This window comes from Schistocerca americana, chromosome 2 (assembly GCF_021461395.2).
Source record: "Schistocerca americana isolate TAMUIC-IGC-003095 chromosome 2, iqSchAmer2.1, whole genome shotgun sequence".
NCBI classification, from domain to species: domain Eukaryota; kingdom Metazoa; phylum Arthropoda; class Insecta; order Orthoptera; family Acrididae; genus Schistocerca; species Schistocerca americana.
Window position 1 is genome coordinate 711,513,317 of NC_060120.1, and position 20,444 is coordinate 711,533,760.

General features: G+C 45.0%; 1 protein-coding gene across 1 annotated transcript in view; it reads left to right on the forward strand.

Moving 5' to 3' along the window:
• LOC124594366 overlaps positions 1–20,444 on the forward strand; it is a 184,487-nt gene that overhangs the window by 139,294 nt on the left and 24,749 nt on the right. The window contains exon 9 of the mRNA XM_047132734.1: positions 11,038–11,298. Within this exon, the coding sequence (XP_046988690.1) occupies positions 11,038–11,298 (261 nt within the window). The remainder of the gene's footprint in view (positions 1–11,037; positions 11,299–20,444) is intronic.

The following is a 20,444-nucleotide window of genomic DNA, read 5'->3' on the forward strand; positions in this document are numbered from 1 at the left end:
CATTACACATTTGTTTTGTACCAAGTACGTACGTTTTCATTAGCTACTGATCTTACTTTTCCTCAGTTCCTCACTTGATAAACTTCATAAACCACTGTTTCAGACTTCTCTAGCAATTACGTCTGCACAAGACGTTAGTGAGGTGAGACTGTTTTAATTCTGCAGTGTTTTGGCAAAAGAAGCAAATTTAATGCAACCAGAGATATGTGTAGGTTTTACTTAGAATTCACCACTTGTGATGTTTCTATGAGAGTTACAAATGGTTAACAAGCCAGGCGAAAATAAATCGCTGTATTTTCGGCGAAATTCTTTTTAGATACTAACCAAAGTAGATCTTTCTGAATGGTCACCATGCAAGTGTGGGCATGGAGGGGCCTTGCTTAATAGCTACAAAAATATGAGGTTGGCTTCAGTTTAGAACGGCACTTCCCCTCCAGCACTCGGCATTTCCCCTACAGCGCCTGCCCGCAACCTTCACCAGTACCGTCCCCCCCCCCCCCCCCCCACCCCCGCCCCCCACGCGTGCCCTGCCGTCTGCGCATCTACCAGCCATGGAATTCCGTGCGGATTCTAGACGACTGTTCTTCACTTTTCATGAGAGTATTGATGACATGCCGTAAATCAAGGCATCAGCATATATAATCCAGCGACACATATCATCTCAGTTTGAAACCGATTCAGGTCCTCATGCAATGATACAAAATTTCGATGTCAATGACAAGGGCCTACATAGCGTGTTCATACATATTGGAAATTAGTCACGTTCGACATATAAAATGTCGTCAATGACTGTCAATTTTGTCACTTTTCCGCCTGTACAGGAGATTAGAGCATTTATTCGTTCTAAAATTGTAAACCGTTTAAACATTTATGGTTTGCAAATACAGAGGCACTGCTTTAATGCAATTTGGGGACTGGAAATGACTCTATATAATCTGACTATTTTGAAGCAGCCCATTACAAATTCCTCTCCTATAACATTATTTCTATCTCAGAGTAGCAGCTGCAACCTATGTCCTCAATTATTCGCTGTATGTATTCCAATCTCGGCCCCTCTGCAGTTTTTACGCTCCACAGCTCGCTCTATTACCACGAAAGTTATTCTCTGATGTCTTAACGTGCTTTCACGCAGTTTCATCATCATGTCAGTGTTTTCCATTTATTCCTTTCCTCTTCGATTCTGTGAAGAACATCCTCATTCCTCACCCTATAACTCCACCTAATTTTCAACATTCTTCTGTAGCAATACGTCTCAAGTGCTTCGATTCTGTTTTGCTCCGGTTTTCCCACAGTCTCTATTTCATTACCATACAATGTTGTGCTCTAAACGTAAGTTCTCAGAAATTTCTTCCTCAAATTAAAGCCTATGTTGGACAACAGTAGACTTGTCTGTACCTATAGTGCATACAAACCTGTTAGCTATACAATGATTGACGTGGATGAGTGAGTGTGAGGTTTTTCTTTAGCACTGACGTTGAATACGCTGTACAAGCATTATATGGGGTGAATGGAACGCAATTTCGGAGATTGTTCAGGCATTTTCATGAATGTTTTGATACTAGGTATCTCTGGTATCTGATGTCTCGTACCACAGAAACAATTTCAGTTTTATAAGGGTTATTACCCCAACTGCCTTTTTTTCTGTGAAAATACCTCCACATTAGCGAAAAAGCTGCAATATCTTCGATACCAACATGGAAGCATCTGATGTCTCTTAGGCTCATATATAGCAGATACAAAATCACTTTTGACAAAGCTTAGGTATCCGAGTAATGAGGGAATTAGTACATTTCATCAAAATATACAAGGTATTAGAGATAAAGTTAGTGAACTGCTTATAGATGTTGACTCTGAAATTATTGGTATATCTGAACACTTCTTAAATGAGAATTCAGAGGCTTCCTTTACCAGGATACAGGTTGGCTGGCAGCTTTTCGATGAGCTCTTTGCGGTGTGGGGGAGTAGCCATGTATGTGAAAAACGGCATCCCATTTGAGTCAGTTGATGTTTCAAAGTACTGCACTGAAAAGGTGTTTGAATGTTGTGCAGGTGTGGTTAAATTTAACGGAGCTAAACTTCTAACTGTTGTTATTTATAGATCCCCAGACTCCGATTTCACAACATTTTTGCTAAAGCTAGGGGAGGTTCTTGGTTCACTTCATAGGAAATACAAAAAATTAGTTATATGTGGTGACTTCAATATTAATTGTATAAGTGATTGTGCAAGGAAGAGGATGCTGGTAGACCTCTTTAATTCATATAATCTTATGCAAACCGTATTCTTTCCAACGAGGGTGCAAGGGAACAGTAGAACAACCATAGACAACATTTTTGTTCATTCCCCATTACTAGAAGGGCATTCTGTTAGCAAAAAGGTGAATGGCCTTTCAGATCATGATGCACAAATTTTAACTTTAAAAGATTTTTGCGCTGCAACACGTGTTAAATATAGTCATCAGCTGTTCAGGAAAGCTGATACAGTTGCTGTAGAGACCTTTGTAAACCTTATAAAGGAACAAGAGTGGCAAGATGTTTATAGCGCTGATACAGTAGACGATAAATACAATGCTTTTCTCAAGACTTTTGTCATGCTCTTTGAATGTTGCTTTCCGTTAGAACGTTTAAAACAGGGTACTAGCACAAACAGGCAGCCTGGGTGGCTGACTAGAGGTATAAGAATATCTTGTAGAACAAAGTGGCAATTATATCAAAACGTTAGAAACAGTCAAAATCTAAATGCAGCAGCCCATTACAAACAGTATTGTAAGGTGCTTAAAATGTTATTAGGAAGGCAAAAAGTATGTGGTATGCAGATAGAATAGCTAAGTCTCAGGATAAAATTAAAACCATATGGTCAGTCATAAAGGAAGTTGCTGGTCTGCAGAGACAGGTCGAGGATATAGAATCAGTGCGTAGTGTGAATGTCCGTGTTACTGATAAGTCGCATATATGTACAGTATTTAATAATCACTTTCTGAATATAGCAGGTGAACTAAATAGAAACCTAGTCCCAACAGGGAATCATATAGCGCTCTTAGAAAAAAGTGTTCCGAGACTGTTACCTGAAATGCTCCTCCATGATACTGACAAGAGGGAGATTGAGTTAATAATTAAATCACTAAAGACCAAGAACTCTTATGGATATGATGGGGTATCTAGCAGAATACTTATGTATTGTTCTATGTATGTTAGCCCAGTTCTCAGCCATATCTGTAACTTTTCCTTCAGGAGTGGTCTGTTTCCTGACCGATTAAACTACTCGGTAGTGAAGCCACTTTATAAAAAGGGAGACATTGATAATGTTGACAATTTTAGACCTATTTCTATGCCATCGGTGTTTGCTAAAGTTATCGAGAAGGTTGTATATACAAGGTTACTGGAGCATTTAAATTGACATAATTTGCTGTCAAATGTTCAGTTTGGTTTTAGAAATGGTTTAACAACTGAAAATGCTATATTCTCTTTTCTCTGTGAGGTTTTGGACGGATTAAATAAAAGGTTGCGAACGCTAGGTGTTTTCTTTGATTTAACGAAGGCTTTTGACTGTGTTTACCACAAAATATTACTGCAGAAGTTGAACCATTATGGAGTAAGGGGAGTAGCTTACAATTGGTTCGCCTCTTACTTTAAGAACAGAAATCAGAGGGTAATTCTCCGCAATATTGAGAGTGGTAGTGATGTTCAGTCCCAATGGGGCACTGTTAAGTGGGGCGTTCCCCAAGGGTCGGTGCTGGGGCCACTGCTGTTTCTTATTTATATAAATGATATGCCTTCTAGTATTACAGGTGATTCAAAAATATTTCTGTTTGCTGATGACACCAGCTTGGTAGTGAAGGATCTTGTGTGTAATATTGAAACATTATCAAATAATGTAGTTCATGAAATAAGTTCATGGCTTGTGGAAAACAATTTGATGCTAAACCACAGTAAGACTCAGTTTTTACAGTTTCTAACTCACAATTCAACAAGAACCGATATTTTGATCAGACAGAATAGGCATATTATAAGCGAGACGGAACAGTTCAAGTTCCTAGGCGTTCGGATAGATAGTAAGCTGTTGTGGAAAGCCCATGTCCAGGATCTTGTTCAGAAGCTAAATGCTGCTTTATTTACCATTAGAACAGTATCTGAAATAAGTGACACTTCAACACGAAAAGTAGTCTACCTCGCATATTTTCATACGCTTATGTCGTATGGTATTATTTTTTGGGGTAATTCTTCTGATTCAAAAAGGGTATTTTTGGCTCAAAAACGGGCTGTTCGAGCTATATGTGGTGTAAGTTCGAGAACCTCTTGTCGACCCCTATTCAAAAATCTGGGAATTCTGACATTGCCCTCGCAGTATATATTTTCTTCAATGTCGTTTGTTGTTAGCAATATTAGCCTATTCCCAAGAGTTAGCAGCTTTCACTCAGTTAATACAAGGCAGAAATCAAATCTGCATGTAGAATGCACTTCCTTGACTCTTGTGCAGAAAGGAGTGCAGTATTCTGCTGCATCCATTTTCAATAAGCTACCACAAGAACTCAAAAATCTTAGCAGTAACCCAAACACTTTTAAGTCTAAACTGAAGAGTTTCCTCATGGCTCACTCCTTCTATTCTGTCGAGGAGCTCCTGGAAGAGCTAAAAAATTAAGCAAATTCCAGTGTTACATTGTTGATTTTCTTCATTTAAACTTACGACTTGTCACCTGAATGTTTTTTTATATTTCATTTTATCTGTTTCTAATATTGTGTTATAATTTCATGTATTGACTCGTTCCATGACCATGGAGACTTCTCCTTAATTTGGTCCCACGGAACAATAAATAAATAAATAAATAAATAAAATAAATAAATCTCATTATAGTGTCATTATGCTGCATTTGATGAGCCCATATGCCAACTGCATATGGGCCATCTCTTCAGTAGTAAACATATACATGATGCTGTGTATCACTGTTAAGATTCAACTGAAAATGGTGAGAAAAGAAAAGCCAAGACGCAAGCAGACAGCACTGAAAGGAAGCTAGATGGCGATGAGTGAAATGGGCATTACTGCTGTCGGAGCAACTACCGTGAGCGTATGGAACGAGGTTGTCTCCGAGCGACACATTCAGTGCATACCACAGACCAGAGATCGTCAAATTTTTGTGTTCAAGAGCCAATATAGAAATTGTAGGGCTGCATCTAGGGTCGCATATGTACCAATCTTACCATTAACTAGCAAACGCATTAATGCTCGGCTATTGCAAAATTGGATATACGTACTAATCTTCTCTCCCCTCTATCTATCCATCTCCTTTTCCCTCACCCCTCTGTCCATATCCTCCTTCCCCTTCTTAAAATCCGTTTCCCTCCTTCTCTGTTCATCTTTGCGTCCCCCTCTCTGTGACCTTATTTATTGTTATTGATTGGGACAGAAGTGGAAGTGAATGGGTAAATCGATTGGAATCATTAGTACACGGGATATGAGAGAACATTTCCAGCTGCTGGATCTGTGTGAATGGTAGCTTTAATGACCGTAATTTACGCGGTTTCAGTCTACGATCAGGTAGGAGTATGAAGTCAACCATAAACACAACTTGTTTCCTGTTAAGAATGACAGCGAAAAGGAAAACAATACCGTACATTTTCACAGCAAAGCTTAGCAAGTTCTTTCTTGCAGTCGGTTTAACAGAAAGTGTTTATTGCATAATTCTTATTCGAATTGTCTTCAAACGTCGTCTGCGCTCTTTGTTAGTCTCGACGATCATATGTGGCATGCGTTGCGCGTACCTCAACCAAAATTTAGACGCCCACCGGAAACGTATTTCCTAAAGAAATAAAGCACAAAGTGAAATAACAATGTTGACAACACACCAAACTACCATGAACCGACGTCAGTACAGTCTTTGCAACACTCCAGAGATATGATCATCAACGATAACTATGGAGGTAAAAAAATGTAGTAAACTATATCAACGACATCTTCCCCTCACAACACAAGGCTACGTGACAGCACTTGTTGGTGCAGCATCTCATGTCCTAAACGCCTCCCTCTTGTTATTACCCATTGTTCAGATTTCCTCCCTCTTTAAAAAAAAGATTTTGACTAGAACAGCCGGAGACAGAGGTGTGCGTGCGTGCGTGTGCGCGCCAGCCTTGCTTCCTTTCTGAAGAAGTTTTTGACCCAAAATTACGTGAACACACTTTTCATTGTGTTTTTCTGCACCACGACGTGTGAGTAGCAGTCTTATCAACTTCACATTATTGTTATCCCATCATGAAGTTTGATTTAATAGTACATTGCGCTTCGACAGGAACAATGATGTACATAATTACAATACCAGAAGAAAATATACGTTCATTGCGCCACATCAGAGTTGTCCATATCACAAACAGTAGTTCACATCACTGTAACAACGTTTTGATCACTTGCCCAGTGATACACTACTGGCCATTAAAATTGCTACACTAAAAAGAAATGCAGATGATAAACGGGTATTCATTGGACAAATATATTATACTAGAACTGACATCTGATTACATTTTCACGCAATTTCGGTGCATAGATCCTGAGAAATCAGTACCCAGAACAAACACCTCTGGCCGTAATAACGGCCTTGATATGCCTGGGCATTGAGTCAAACAGAGCTTGGATGGCGTGTACAGGTACAGCTGCCCATACAGCCTCAACACAATGCCACAGTTCATCAAGAGTAGTGACTGGCGTATTGTGACGAGCCAGTTGCTCGGCCACCATTGACCAGACGTTTTCAGTTGGTGAGAGATCTGGAGAATGTTCTGGGCAGGGCAGCAGTCGTACATTTTCTGTATCCAGAAAGGCCCGTACAGGACCTGCAACATGCGGTCGTGCATTATCCTGCTGAAATGTAGGGTTTCGCAGGGATCGAATGAAGGGTAGAGCCACGGGTCGTAACTCATCTGAAATGTAACGTCCATTGTTCAAAGTGCCGTCAATGCGAACAAGAGCTGACCGAGACGTGTAACCAATGGTACCCCATACCATCACGCCGGGTGATACAATTGTATGGCGATGACGAATACACGCTTCCAATATGCGTTCACCGCAGTGTCGCCAAACACGGATGCGACCATCATGATGCTGTAAACAGAACCTGGATTCATCCGAAAATATGACGTTTTGCCATTCGTGCACCCAGGGTCGTCGTTGACTACACCATCGCAGGCGCTCCTGTCTGTGATGCAGCGTCAAGGGTAACGGCAACCATGGTCTCCGAGCTGATAGTTCATGCTGCTGCAAACGTCGTCGAACTGTTCGTGCAGATGGTTGTCGTCTTGCAAACGTCCCCATCTGTTGACTCAGGGATCGAGACGTGGCTGCACGATCCGTTACAGCCATGCGGATAAGATGCCTGTCATCTCGACTGCTAGTAATACGAGGCCGTTGGGATCCAGTATGGCGTTCCGTATTACCCTCCTGAACCCACCGATTCCATATTCTGCTAACAGTCATTGGATCTCGACCAACGCGAACAGCAATGTCGCTATACGATAAACCTCTATCGCGGTAGACTACAATCAGATCTTTATCAAAGTCGGAAACGTGATGGTACGCATTTCTCCTCTTTACACGAGGCATCACAACGACGTCTCACCAGGCAACGCAGGTCAACTGCTGTTTGTGTATGAGAAATCGGTTGGAAACTTTCCTCATGTCAGCACGTTGTAGGTGTCGCCACCAGCGCCAACCTTGTGTGAATGCTCTGAAAAGCTAATGATTTGCGTATCACAGCATCTTCTTCCTCTTTGTTAAATTTCGCGTCTGAAGCACGTCATCTTCGTGGTATAGCAATTTTAATGGCCAGTAGTGTAAGTACTGCGTTTAAACATTACAGCCTCTGTAATGAGCATTCACGAATACATGTTACTTCAGTGTCAGTACTCCTACCCTACCATACCATCGGTAGGGGACTGATGACCTAAGATGTTAAGTCCCATAGTGCTTGGAGCCGTAAGGTAAGCAGTCATATTTAACTATCTCATTGTCGAATACATTAGTCAATTAAAAGTAAGCACATCTTAAAGCGTTGTTTCGCTGTCTTTTTGTTAATGAACAGGAAAACTACACTTCTAAGGTGGTCTTACCATTATTTAACGTCTTCCGATTTGGCTGATTAAATTTACTACAAATAACGGCTGAGAACAGCGGGGTGCTTCAATACTTGTCTCGGATCGCAGTTTGACGACCACTTCCATAGATATGTGCACTGTTGTGCAGATATCTACAGAAAAAAACAGATGCAAAGATAAATGTGGGTTGTAAAGAAAAGGAAATAGAATTACTTTGTAGCGAACCACCGGAGACCACGGATCGTTCACAGTAAAACTTAGGAAATAGCCGTCGGCAATCTGCGGAAGTTCGTGAAGTTCTGGTTCACCATCTATAAAAGGCAGTTCACAACTAGTCATTTGTGTCTTACACTACCACCAATTTACGGAAGAAATCGCCAAATATGAAACTGAATTGATTATATTGCTCTTATTTTGCAATCAACGTCATCTGCCACCAAGATAATTTTTTTCCAGTATTAGGCTGCAGTTTTTCTAGTAAGTCGATTATGTTTTGGATCAACTCAGTTGAGAATCTTATTGAATGAAGATTCGAATATTTTCTATGTTTGAACTACCATTGGAAAGTCAGTTACATTCTTCTTGACAATTCTTTTGTGGTGCTTGCGTTACATGGCTCGGTTGCTTTTCTGAGTAGACAGATACAGTAATTACAGAGAATTGCTATCACAGGTGTACGCACTCAGGTTTTAACCTACCCGTGCTGGCCTGTTAGGCAGGCAAGCTGTCGCACGTTATCAACGAACGGGCAGGCTGCTTTACACCCATCCAAGCCAAGCTATGCCCAACCTAAGCAGGACAGTCTTCCCGCTGTGCTAGGCTCCGTAGCAGTTTACTCTGTAAGCTTTCACTGCAGTGTTTTGAGTAGGGTCCGGAAGTTGATGAAAATATCAGAGTATCACAATACGAGGCTCAATGAAATACACATTCATTGTGAGTCATTTTACAGGCCAGGAAATTGCGGATTTCTTTTTTTTCCCTTTTCAGCGTATTTCTGGCTTATTTAATTCTATAGGAACCTTTTTCTGTGCACCTTCACGTTCTTTAGACTAGAACTGGTTATTCTCAATCCGAATCATCATCGATAATCATGTCACCTGTAATGCATTTCTGAATGTCGAGATCCTTTGCTTCTAAGCAACTGAGGATGTCTATTACACTGCAACGCCAACTAAGGTAAGGACTTGGGAGACTAGTTTCTGTAACCATTGTGTGTTCCAGCCATAAATGACCCCCGTAAAACCAATTTTAGTTACTTTTCCAGGGTGTGTATTGCGGCTTCGCTGAATTCACTCCAAGTGGCCAAAATAGTTCATTCTAAATTCCCCAAATGCAGTTTAGCAAACATGAAGTTAGTTTTCCGTGTTACATTAATCTAAAATGTTCACATCTGGAATAAGTTTATCATTCATACGAAGCTTTCTTCACACTAGTTTGTATACCACCAGAATGTGGTCTTTAATGTCCATTGAGCCATATTTTTTCCTGTTTCAATCAATGTTTGCCCCAGATTTTCAAAGCCTATGTGCCGCTAAACGACCTCAAGTCCTTAGCACACACATTTCACACACTTATCAGCCGCTAAGTCTTTTTCCTCTTTCAAAATACTTCTGGAGTGAAAAAACTGCTGGTCAAATTTACAAACATGTCGTAACATACTCCAGGTGTTCCTGAATGTGCGTACAGAAACTTTTTACACAATTTGCATTGTGAGACACCTGTTGTTGTTGTTGTTGTTGTTGTAGTAGTAGTAGTAGTAGTAGTAGTAGTAGTAGTAGTAGTAGTAGTCTTCAGTCCTGAGACTGGTTTGATGCAGCTCTCCATTCTACCCTATCCTGTGCAAGCTTCATCTCCCAGTACTTACTGCGACCTACATCCTTCTGAATCTGCTTAGTGTTTTCATCTCTTGGTCTCCCTCTACGATTTTTACCCTCCACGCTGCCTTCCGATGCTAAATTTGTGATCCCTTGATGCCTCAGAACATGTCCTACCAACCGGTCCCTTCTTCTAGTCAACTAGTGCCACAAACTCCTCTTCTCCCCAATTCTATTGAATATCTCATCATTAGTTATGTGATATACCCATCTAATCTTCAGCATTCTTCTGTAGCACCACATTTCGAAAGCTTCTATTCTCTTCTTGTCCAAACTATTTATCGTCCATGTTTCACCTCCATACATGGCTACACTCCATACAAATACTTTCAGAAACGACTTTTTGACACTGATTATTATTATTATTTTTTTTTTAAGTTGCCTCATAAACACGCTAGGACTTTCCCCTGCTGTACTTGCGCTCTGTTTCGTGAGTGGTACATATTCCTCAATTCATAATTTCTTCTCAGTCTCCTTTAAGTTTGGTTTGTTCATTTTGCTGCTCCCGCCGTTATCATAAATACTGCAGTGAAACTATCGCCGCAAATATAAACATGGCTGGTGCTGTTGAATTGATAGCGCAACCTGTTGTAGGGTGCAGCAGACTGAAAGGTTTTCGTGATGCTCGCCAGGCTAGCGGAGACCAAATTAGACTGCTTTAACCGCTGTGCTCAAGTACATACGGCGCGCTTGGTAGCCACGTAGTCTCAGGCGCCATGCCACGGTTCGCGCGGCTCCCCCCTCCTCGCCCCCTCCCCCCCCCCCCGTCAGAGTTTAGAGTCCTCCCTCCCTCGGGCGGGTGCGCGCGCGCCTGTGTGTGTGTGTGTGTGTGTGTGTGTGTGTGTGTGTGTGTGTGTGTGTGTTAGCGTAAGTTAGTTATTTTAAATCGTGTAAGCCTAGGGAACGATGACCCCAGCAGTTTGGTCCCCTACGAGCTTACCATCAGCACTTTAGTACACAAGTACCCTTGTGTCGCCGTAGCGGCAGGTTGAGCTGTAGTAATCGCTGCGCGGAGATAGGGACAGGTAGCTGGAAGGAGAACTAGTACACACCTGATTGCTGAGGCGCGTCCTGTTTACCGTTGCAGAACGGTGGCGCGCACAAGACGCTGGACGGTGGACAGCTGGTGGCGCTGCCGATCCACTCTGGCGGGCAGCACGTGCCCCTCTGTATCTACGGTCACCAGCAGCAGCACCAGCAGCAGCAGCAGCCGCAGCCGCCATTGGTGCCCGCTTGGCCGCTATACAGGCAGGCACCTCCGCCGCCCCAGGCGGCCGCTTACGCCTCAGCGGTGGCCATCGTGCCGCAGCCGCAGCTGATCAAGGCTGACGACAAAGTCGAGGGCAAGGTATACTGAAGCACCATTTCCAGTGCTTCTGTTTTCAGCTGTGCGATCTGTCACACTAACGTCAAGAGGTTCGAAATGGTGGTGATGGGCCAAGTCGTTCATCCTTGGGAACTAATTCACTGGTGATCGCTCTTTTTTGGGAACCGTTGATTTTTACTTGCTCACCGTTCATTGTGCTTGGTATATGGTTCTTATGAAAAATTGAAAATTAGTAGCATAGGTGACTGAAGATGGAAGACGCCAAGAGGGGGACTTGCCTCCCCCCCTGGAGTACAGAGCTTTTATTCATACCAGAATTCTCATACACTTTAATTTTCATGATTCTGCGAAACATCTCGCTTAGTGAACTGTAGCGTTAAGTGGCTGATCGCAGTGAAATAATATAAGGTGGCGCACGAAAAACCGGCCCCGAGTACAGACTGCTCGCCAGTTACGGACGATTTGTTGACCGCTACGTGCAGAATAGATAAACATGTAATAATTGGGCAGTGAAGAAATAACAAATAAGCTAAAGCAAACAACTTCTAAACAATAGATGAAGATTGGTAAGAGACAGTGAGCAGTCTAGTACTCGGGGTCGATTTTTCGTGCGCCACCCTGTGCCACTGAAATAACGTTGCAGCAGCTATCATATTCTCTTTACGAAATGTGACACCAGACACTCGATCACTAAGCGCGGGCTTCATTCGGTTGTAAGTCGGTCTGCCTTCCATAACAATGAACATGCTCTTTCACCTTGGATCAGAAAAAGGCGGAAAAGGCCACTCGTGTGTACCGTGCCGACGACCTTTGCATGTGTAATAACAAATCTTGCCTTTTTACAAGTATTTCTTCTGCTGTTTATCGAAATAGTGAAGTGAGCTGATACGCAGTTTTGTTACCTGAAAAGATGTATGTATTACATACTATGTAATTTTTATGTAGTTTACGTAATTTTAAAATACATTTTAATTACGGGTCGAGGACGCTGAATGGAGTACGAAAAAGAATCAGAAGTTCAGAGTTCAAAAAAGGTTTGAAACAAATCTAGAATGAGCGTGCGAAGCGAACGAAACGAACAGCTCGATACTGAAGTAACTATTAGCAGTCGGCCGTGGAACTGCGACGAGTGGCCACGCAAAGGAGGAAGAGTCCGGCCGAGCGAGACCTAGACAGACCAGAACAGGACCGAGGCTGGAACGAGACCGGTTGACGTGAGACCGCGGGAACGAGACCGGCCGTTTCCCGTTCCCTGGAACTATAAGTAGAAAGCCGGGACCAAAGTGAACTATTGAAGACCGTTCCTTAGAATTCACTCCTCGCTCGTTCCGTTCATCTTGGTGAACCGTTCCTTTGGACCAGTTCGTTGACAAACGATCCATCTCTGGTTCGAAGAGCAAGTAGGAGAGTAACAAAATTTTACTAATATGGTACAGAATGGTAGCCATTATCAAAAATAGTTACAGAAATCTTACCAAAAGAAGTATAGTGGCCACCCACGTGCGTAGATTCCAGGACTGCCGAAGCATCCATATGCCAGTGTAGAATACTGTAGTAGTAATACACTGGGGTGACAGTCATGGCATACTTCCTAATCTCATATAGGACCTCCTTTTGCCCGGCATAGTGCAGCTACTCGGCATGGATTCAACAAGTCGTTGGAAGTCTCGTACAGAAATATTGAACCATGCTGCCTCTATAGCTGTCCATAACTGCGAAAGTGTTTCGGGTACGGGAGTTTCTCGAACTGATCTCTCGATTACGTCCGCGAAGTGTTCGATGGGATAGCTGTCGGACTATCTGGGTGGCAAAATCATTCGCTCTAACTGTCCGTAATTTTCTTTAAACCACATGCCGCATTGTTATCCATAAAAATTCCATCGTTGTTTGGGAACATGACGTCCAACAATGGCTGCACATGGTCTCAAGGTAGCCGAATATCCGGAGGATCCAGTACATTCCAGGTAAAAACAACCCACATCTTTATGGAACCACCACCAGTTTGCACAGTGCCTTGTAGGCAACTTGGGTCCGTGGATTTGTGGGGGCTGCGCCACACTCGAACCATATCATCAGCTTTTACCAACTGAAATCGGCACTCACCTGACCAGGCCACGGTTTTCCAACCGTCTAGGGTTCAACAGATATGGTCAGGAGCCTACGAGAGGCGGTGCAGGCAATGTCGTGCTGTTAGCAGAGGCACTAGTGTCTCTCATCTTCTGCCATTGGCCTAATGGATATGTTCATCGTATATCCGATATTGATTTCCGCGGTTATTTCACGCATTGTTGCTTGTCTGTTATCAATGACACCCCTACTCAAAAGCCGCTGCTCTCGGTCATTAAGTGAAAGCCATGTGGGAGGTAATGTGTGAAATTTGGTATTCCTCGCATACTCTTGGCACTGTGAATCTCAGAATACTGAATTCCCTAATGATTTCCGAAATGGAATGACCCCTGCGTCTAGCTCGAATCTTTCCGTGTTCAGTCTGAATTCCTCTTTTGTGAGACTTTTTCACATGAATCACCTGAGTGCAAACGACAGCTCTGTAACTGCGCTTCCGTTTTATAGTTTACGCGATACTACCGCGTTCTCTGTACGTACATATCGCTATCTCATGATTTTTAGTCACCTCAGTGTTGTAGCTACAGTTGTAGTTACTAGGCAACCCTTCAGCTCTTTCAAGGCAGCGGCCAGTCAGCCATGCAGTGATTTAAATTGAAAGTTTGTCACTTAGGTCTTCAGTTACATCGTTTCTCCATAATTTTATTTTAGTGTATTTCCAAAATTTGATTCTTCATTATACATTGTCCAGTCATATTATGTGACCACCTGTCAAAAGCCTGAATAGCCATCTTTTGCTGCACAACTACTGCAAGAGATACAGGAGAAGCCAGTGATATTTTGGAAGGTACCGACAGAAATGTGGAACCATGCCGCCCTTAGTACCATGGCCAGATGGACTAGGTTTCCCAGTTGAGGATCCACGACGGGGACGTTCCAATCGAGGTGGTCCCATAGATCCTCGGCTGGGCTTAAATCAGGGGAGTTTCGTGGCCAGGGAAGAGCAGTAAACTGATCCTGGTACTCTTCAAACCACGCACGTACACTGTGAGCTGTGTGACACGTTGTGTTGTCCTGCTGATGGGTGGAATCGTGCCGAGTAAAGCAAACTAGATGTTGGGTTTGATAGAGTCCCCAATAATATATGCGTATTTGTGTTGATCCAGGGTGTTTCTTTTCAGACGCATCACGCCATACATGACTACGGCCATCTATCCGATGGAGCTTAAAATGTGGTTTATCTCAAAAGGTTAGCTGTCACCACTCCGTGGACGTGTAGTTGCGGTGCTGACATGCTAAGTCCAGCCTTTGTCGCCGATGAACAGCGGTCACATGAACCAGGCACCTGCTGTGGAGGCGTAAACGCAGCAACGTTCGCTGAACGGTTGTTGAGGGGAGCTCCTTGATTCACCTGGGTGGTCAGCTGCTCAGCTGCAAGTCTATTCGCCTGTATATGTATCCGCAGTCGCCGTTCACCCCTGTCGTATATGGCCAGTGGCGCACCACAGTTGCCTCGCCGCCTGTTTTGGACAGCACCATTTTGCCATGCACATTATAGAGGGTGTCCCAAAAATAATGATCCGATTCTAACTTGTAATAATACTGACATAAATGTCACTAGGTAACTGAAACAACGCTAGATGTAATCGCCATGGTCTAGAGTTTCAGAAAAAATCCGCTGGATGTCGCTATGGGCGCTGACCTGAATGAATGCCTCAACGTTGGAAAGCGCGTACAGGACTAAGAGACCAGGCTTTACACTCTTGGCCTCCTAGGACCCCTGACTTAACACCATTTAATTTCTTCCTGTGTGGATATGTTCAACAATATGTTTACGTTCCTCCCTTACCTCGTGACATTGATAAACTAAAACGCAGAATATCAGCTGACGTAGCTTCAGTGACAGAAGACACCTTACGCTCAGTTTGGTTCAAAAATGGTTCAAATGGCTCTGAGCACTATGGGACTTCTGAGGTCATCAGTCCCCTAGAACTTAGAACTACTCAAACCTAACTAACCTAAAGACCTCACACACATCCATGCCCGGGGCAGCATTCGAACCTGCAACCGTAGCGGTCCCGCGGTTCCAGATCGTAGCGCCTAGAACCGCTCGGCCACCCCGGTCGGCGCTCAGTTTGGGATGAATTGAACATTTATGATGGATTTTTATAAACGTCTGTCTTTCTGAGTAATTTAGTATGCAATTTGTTGGTGTTAAGCCCTTCTTTCTAATAATATTTAAAATCTGGTCATTCTTTTTGGGACACCTTGTACTTCAACCACGACAGCACGCTGACGGCTTACGAACTTAGCCGACTGCAAATGCTTCCACTCTTCGCCCGACAGCCAATGATAATGCCGTTCTAGACATGAGATAAATCGCTCTCTTTCTGCATTACGACGACGACTGCACTGTTTCGCCGCGTTCCCACGACACGCTAGTGCTGCCACTGCCATCTTTGAGTGGTTATTGAACGTTGATGACGAACATAGGCGGTGAGTAAAACGTAACTCGACCGGCTGGACACCCAAAAGCACACCACTGACGAGTGTTTATGTAGCGACAAGCAGAAGCATTAGATCTAGTGAACGCCAAAATTAATACGGTTGCGAATTTATAAAAAAGTAACAGAAATTGGTTGACTTATATTCATAATTGGGTCTTTCTACCGCCACCAGATGAATACAAATCTGTCGTAGTCATTCAAAGATAACCGAACATACCTAGCACAGAAATACTCAGGCCATACTGTAGTAACGTAAGAATGCAGAGTCTCGCGGTGGTGACGTTGAATAAAAGTTCTAGGGTTTTCAACCACGTCAAGTGGTTAAAACTACACGAACTTCCAGCCAAGAGCCCCATTGTCAAGTGATAGCACTGCCAGTAGGCTGCTGGTACACCCGTTACGCACTCTAGCTGCCGGCTGTGACGTCACTGGCGTCCGCGCCATCGCCGTATACGGGCGTATTTTGACTCGGCGTTCGATGCGTCCGCTTCAACCGTGCTGAGCTGCAGGCCAGAGTCTCTGTTCAGGGTATTATTGGTGATTTTTATTTCAATAGCTTTGTTAATTACACAATCCCAGAAACCGTTTGTGGGAGCCAAGATGGATGTTTCGTCAAGTTTTATCCAGTGTCCGTTTTCTAAAGCACGATCAGCTAAGGCAAGATTTCTCACGCTCCTTCCTGCGTTTTTCACAGCACGTACTGTCTGTCCCGACGTAACGCTGATCACACTCGCAAGGTATATTTGTAACGTTACGCCTATTTAGGCGAGATAATAGGCCGCGCGGAGTTGGTACAGGGTAAGATGAAGTGGTCCCAGGACCGAGCAAGCCGCCATAGCCGCTCCAGGCGAGTCACGTGCTGTGTTAGGTTGTTGGTCGATGGTGGAATCACCATGCTGGGAGGCAGCCCAACAGCACGCACGCACACACACACGCGCGCGCACACACACACACACACACACACACACACACACACACACACACACACATATATATATATATATATATATATATATATATATATATATATATATATATATATATATATATTACACTGACATTAATCTACCTCTAATTTTTTGTGGTTGCCCATCTTACAGTTCACCCACTAAATCATGATGAATAGCATATATACAGGGTGAGTCACTAACTATTGCCACGAAGAATATCTCCGAAAGTATCATAGGATCTGAAAAGTTTGTGGGACAAAAGTTGCATGGGACAACGGAGGCCATAATATGACACTTTTTTTTTCTTTTTGCTAGGTGGGGTCGCTTCAGAGATAAGAATGTCAACTTTGCTTTTTTTTTATGGGATGCTGTAGATAAGTACTTATTTTCTGATACCATACCGGCCACCGAAACGAATCCAGTGATGTGTAACAGTAAGGTCTTTGAAGGTCAACGAAGGTCACAAAGGTGGCATAAACGTCCCTTTACGGAAGGTGTTCGAATTATGACCATTGGTATCAAAGCAGCGCTGTGATCTTATCATGGATGGAGTGGTATTGTTTATCACATCGGCACCTACCGAAGCACATGCCCTGACATTCTCTCTCGCACATCTTCAAGTGTAGTTGCAACGTCTTTATAAACAATGTCTTTTACGAATCCCTACAAGGAAAAAAATCTAGAAGCGTCAAGTCTGGCGAACGAGACGGCCACGACGCATTTAGTCCGCGTCCAATCCGACGATTTGCGAATTGTCTCTGCAACTCATTTCTAGCTATCAGAGAAAGATGTGCCGGACACCCAACGTGTTGTATCACATTCTGTTCCTTGTTCCTAAAAGTTTTTCTTTCAATAACAGTCCTAACGTTTCTTTCAGGAATGCGGTGTACTTCCTACCATTAAGATTTTCTTCGACGTAATAGGGGCCTATAAATCTGTCCTCCAGAATCCCATACCATACTCTCATCGACCACGGTTTTTGGTGTGCAACTTGCTACAGCCAACATGGATTTTCAGTTGCTCAATAATGCATGTTATGCAAATGATCATTTCCATGGTTCGTGAATGTATCCTCATTAGTAAATAAAATCAAATTAATAAATGTCATCCCTCTGAATCTGAAGTTGAGCCCATCGGCAGAATACAACGAGACGCATAAAATCCACACCAGTTAATTCTTGGTGGAGACTTACACGGTAAGGATTACATTTATGACGATGCGGAACACAAACAACACTACTCCGGCTCGTGCCACATTCCCTTGCGATTTCCCCCCTGCGGGTTCGGGGGTAAGAATAGGCCCGCGGTATTCCTGCCTGTCGTAAGAGGCGACTAAAAGGAGTCTCAAATGTTTTGGCCTTAATGTGATGGTCCCCCTTGGGGTTTGACCTCCAATTTTTCAAAATTCTACAGAAGTACGAGCCTTTTGGGGAAGGACACCTTACATGGTGTACCACTGGTCCTAAGTGCACTAAGACCTTGGCACTCAGCATTGCACCGGCGTTGACACCATACCCATTATTCCTCAAATTGGGCCTAAACGCCTGATGCGTTGTCCAAGTTACGCCCATAGTGCATCTCCATCTGCACCAGCGATCATGATGGACTTTCCATGGCACCAGAAATCCAGCACGGTAGCCAGCCCGTTGTGGTGGGGTCGTCATGTACCCTCTAGGTTGTAGCCCCCTGACAACACAGGGATCGTACTGCCGATACCTGAGCTGCACCCTCCCCACGTTGGCCAAGGAGTAGATGCCCGTCTCCTTGGGGCATCAGGACTCCCGGCAATGGTCATCCTGCCAGGTGGCCCTTGCTGCGGCTGGGTGGCGCCCGTGGGGAGAGCCCCTGGTCGGAGTGGGTGGTATCGGGGCGGACGTTTCGCACATGAAACGTCAACACGTATCAGGTCGCTCTGCGGCCGAGTCTTCCAAAAGAAAAGGTACCGTTTCTAGTTCTGGTTCTCCTGCCCTTTCCCCCTTGGCCACTCCATGGGAGGAGGGACAGGCCCGCCGGCTTGGGGCGAAGTACTTCCCCCGCTATTTGGTCTGTTCTCGAACAGATGGGGGGACGTTCGCCACCTCCAAGCCCATGTTCTTTGTTCAGCACATTGAGGACGTCTTCGGGGAAATCGAGGCTCTCAGCAAGATGCGATCAGGGTCCGTTCTTATCAAGACCACCTCTGCCACACAATCGGCGGCACTCCAGGCGTGCGACCGCCTAGGGGACATCCCAGTCTCCATTGTCCCACATCTGGCACTAAATAGGACTCAGGGGGTTATTTTTCATCGTGACCTCCTGCTACAATCTGATGAGGAGCTCAGGGCCAACCTGGAGCGCCGCGGCGTGCATTTCGTCCGGCGAGTCCAGCGCGGCCCCAAAGACCGTCGCATCGACACCGGGGCCTTTATCCTCGCCTTCGAGGGGGACGTTCTCCCGGAGAAGGTAAAGGTGATGTGCTACCGGTGCGACGTGCGACCTTACGTCCCGCCTCCTATGCGCTATTTTAGGTGTTTGCGCTTTGGGCACATGTCGTCCCGGTGTGAGGCTGAGCCCCTTTGTGGCGACTGTGGACGTCCTCTTCGTGAGGAACATACTTGCACCCCACCACCTCGGTGCCCTAATTGTCCTGGCGTCCACTCGCCTAGGTCCCCAGACTGCCCCGCCTATCAGAAGGAGAAAAAGATACAAGAAATCAAAACTTTGGATCGGCTCTCTTATTCTGAGGCCAGGAAGAAGTATGACCGCCTTCATCCCGTGTCACTGGCCACTTCGTTTGCCTCAGTTGTGTCCACTCCTTCCGCTGTATCCTCACCTCTATCCTGTCCCCCTCTGCCTCCTCTGCCCATCAGGGGGCTCTGCCTCCGCCTCCCAAATCCCTCCCTTCCAACTCCTCCTCCCCCGCGGCCCCCACCCCCCCTGCCCCAGGGGCCACCCTTCCTCCTCCTCCTCCCCCCACGCCACCTGAGAAGCGATCCTCTTCTCAGGCGTCCATCGGGGAAACGTTCCGGACCCCAGCTTCCGAGGTCCGGCGTTCCAAAACAGACCCCGCGCGTGAGGACCTTCTTCGGGTCCAGCCCACCATCCCTGTGCCTCCTCGGCCTTCCAAGAAGGCCTCCAAGAAGAAGTCTCTATCCCCCTCTCCACCCCGGCGCGTTTCATCTGACGTTTCATCCGTGAGTCGCTGCTCCCGGCCGTCCTCAGTTTCGCCGGGACGCTCTGCTGCCAGGCGTTCCGCCGGCCTTTTGTCGGCAAATGATGCGGCCCCTCCTACACAATCAGGGACAGCGGCCGCAGCTGGCGACGAGTCGATGGAACCGGATCCGCCTGCCGTCAGTTGTAGCGTTGTTGCCTCGCAACCTGGCCCTCCGCGGCCATCGAGGTGACCAGCTCTTCCCCGTCTCGTTCCCCCAACTTTTTGACTAGCAATGGCGTTGTTTCATTGGAATATAAGAGGTATTCGATCTAATCGGGAGGAATTACAACTGCTCCTCCGCCTGCACTGTCCGCTCGTCCTTGGTCTCCAGGAAACCAAGTTGCGCCCGACTGACCGTATTGCCTTTTCCCACTATACCTTGGAGCGGTATGACCTCGCCCCTGTGGACGGTATCCCAGCTCATGGTGGGGTCATGTTGCTCGTTCGGGACGA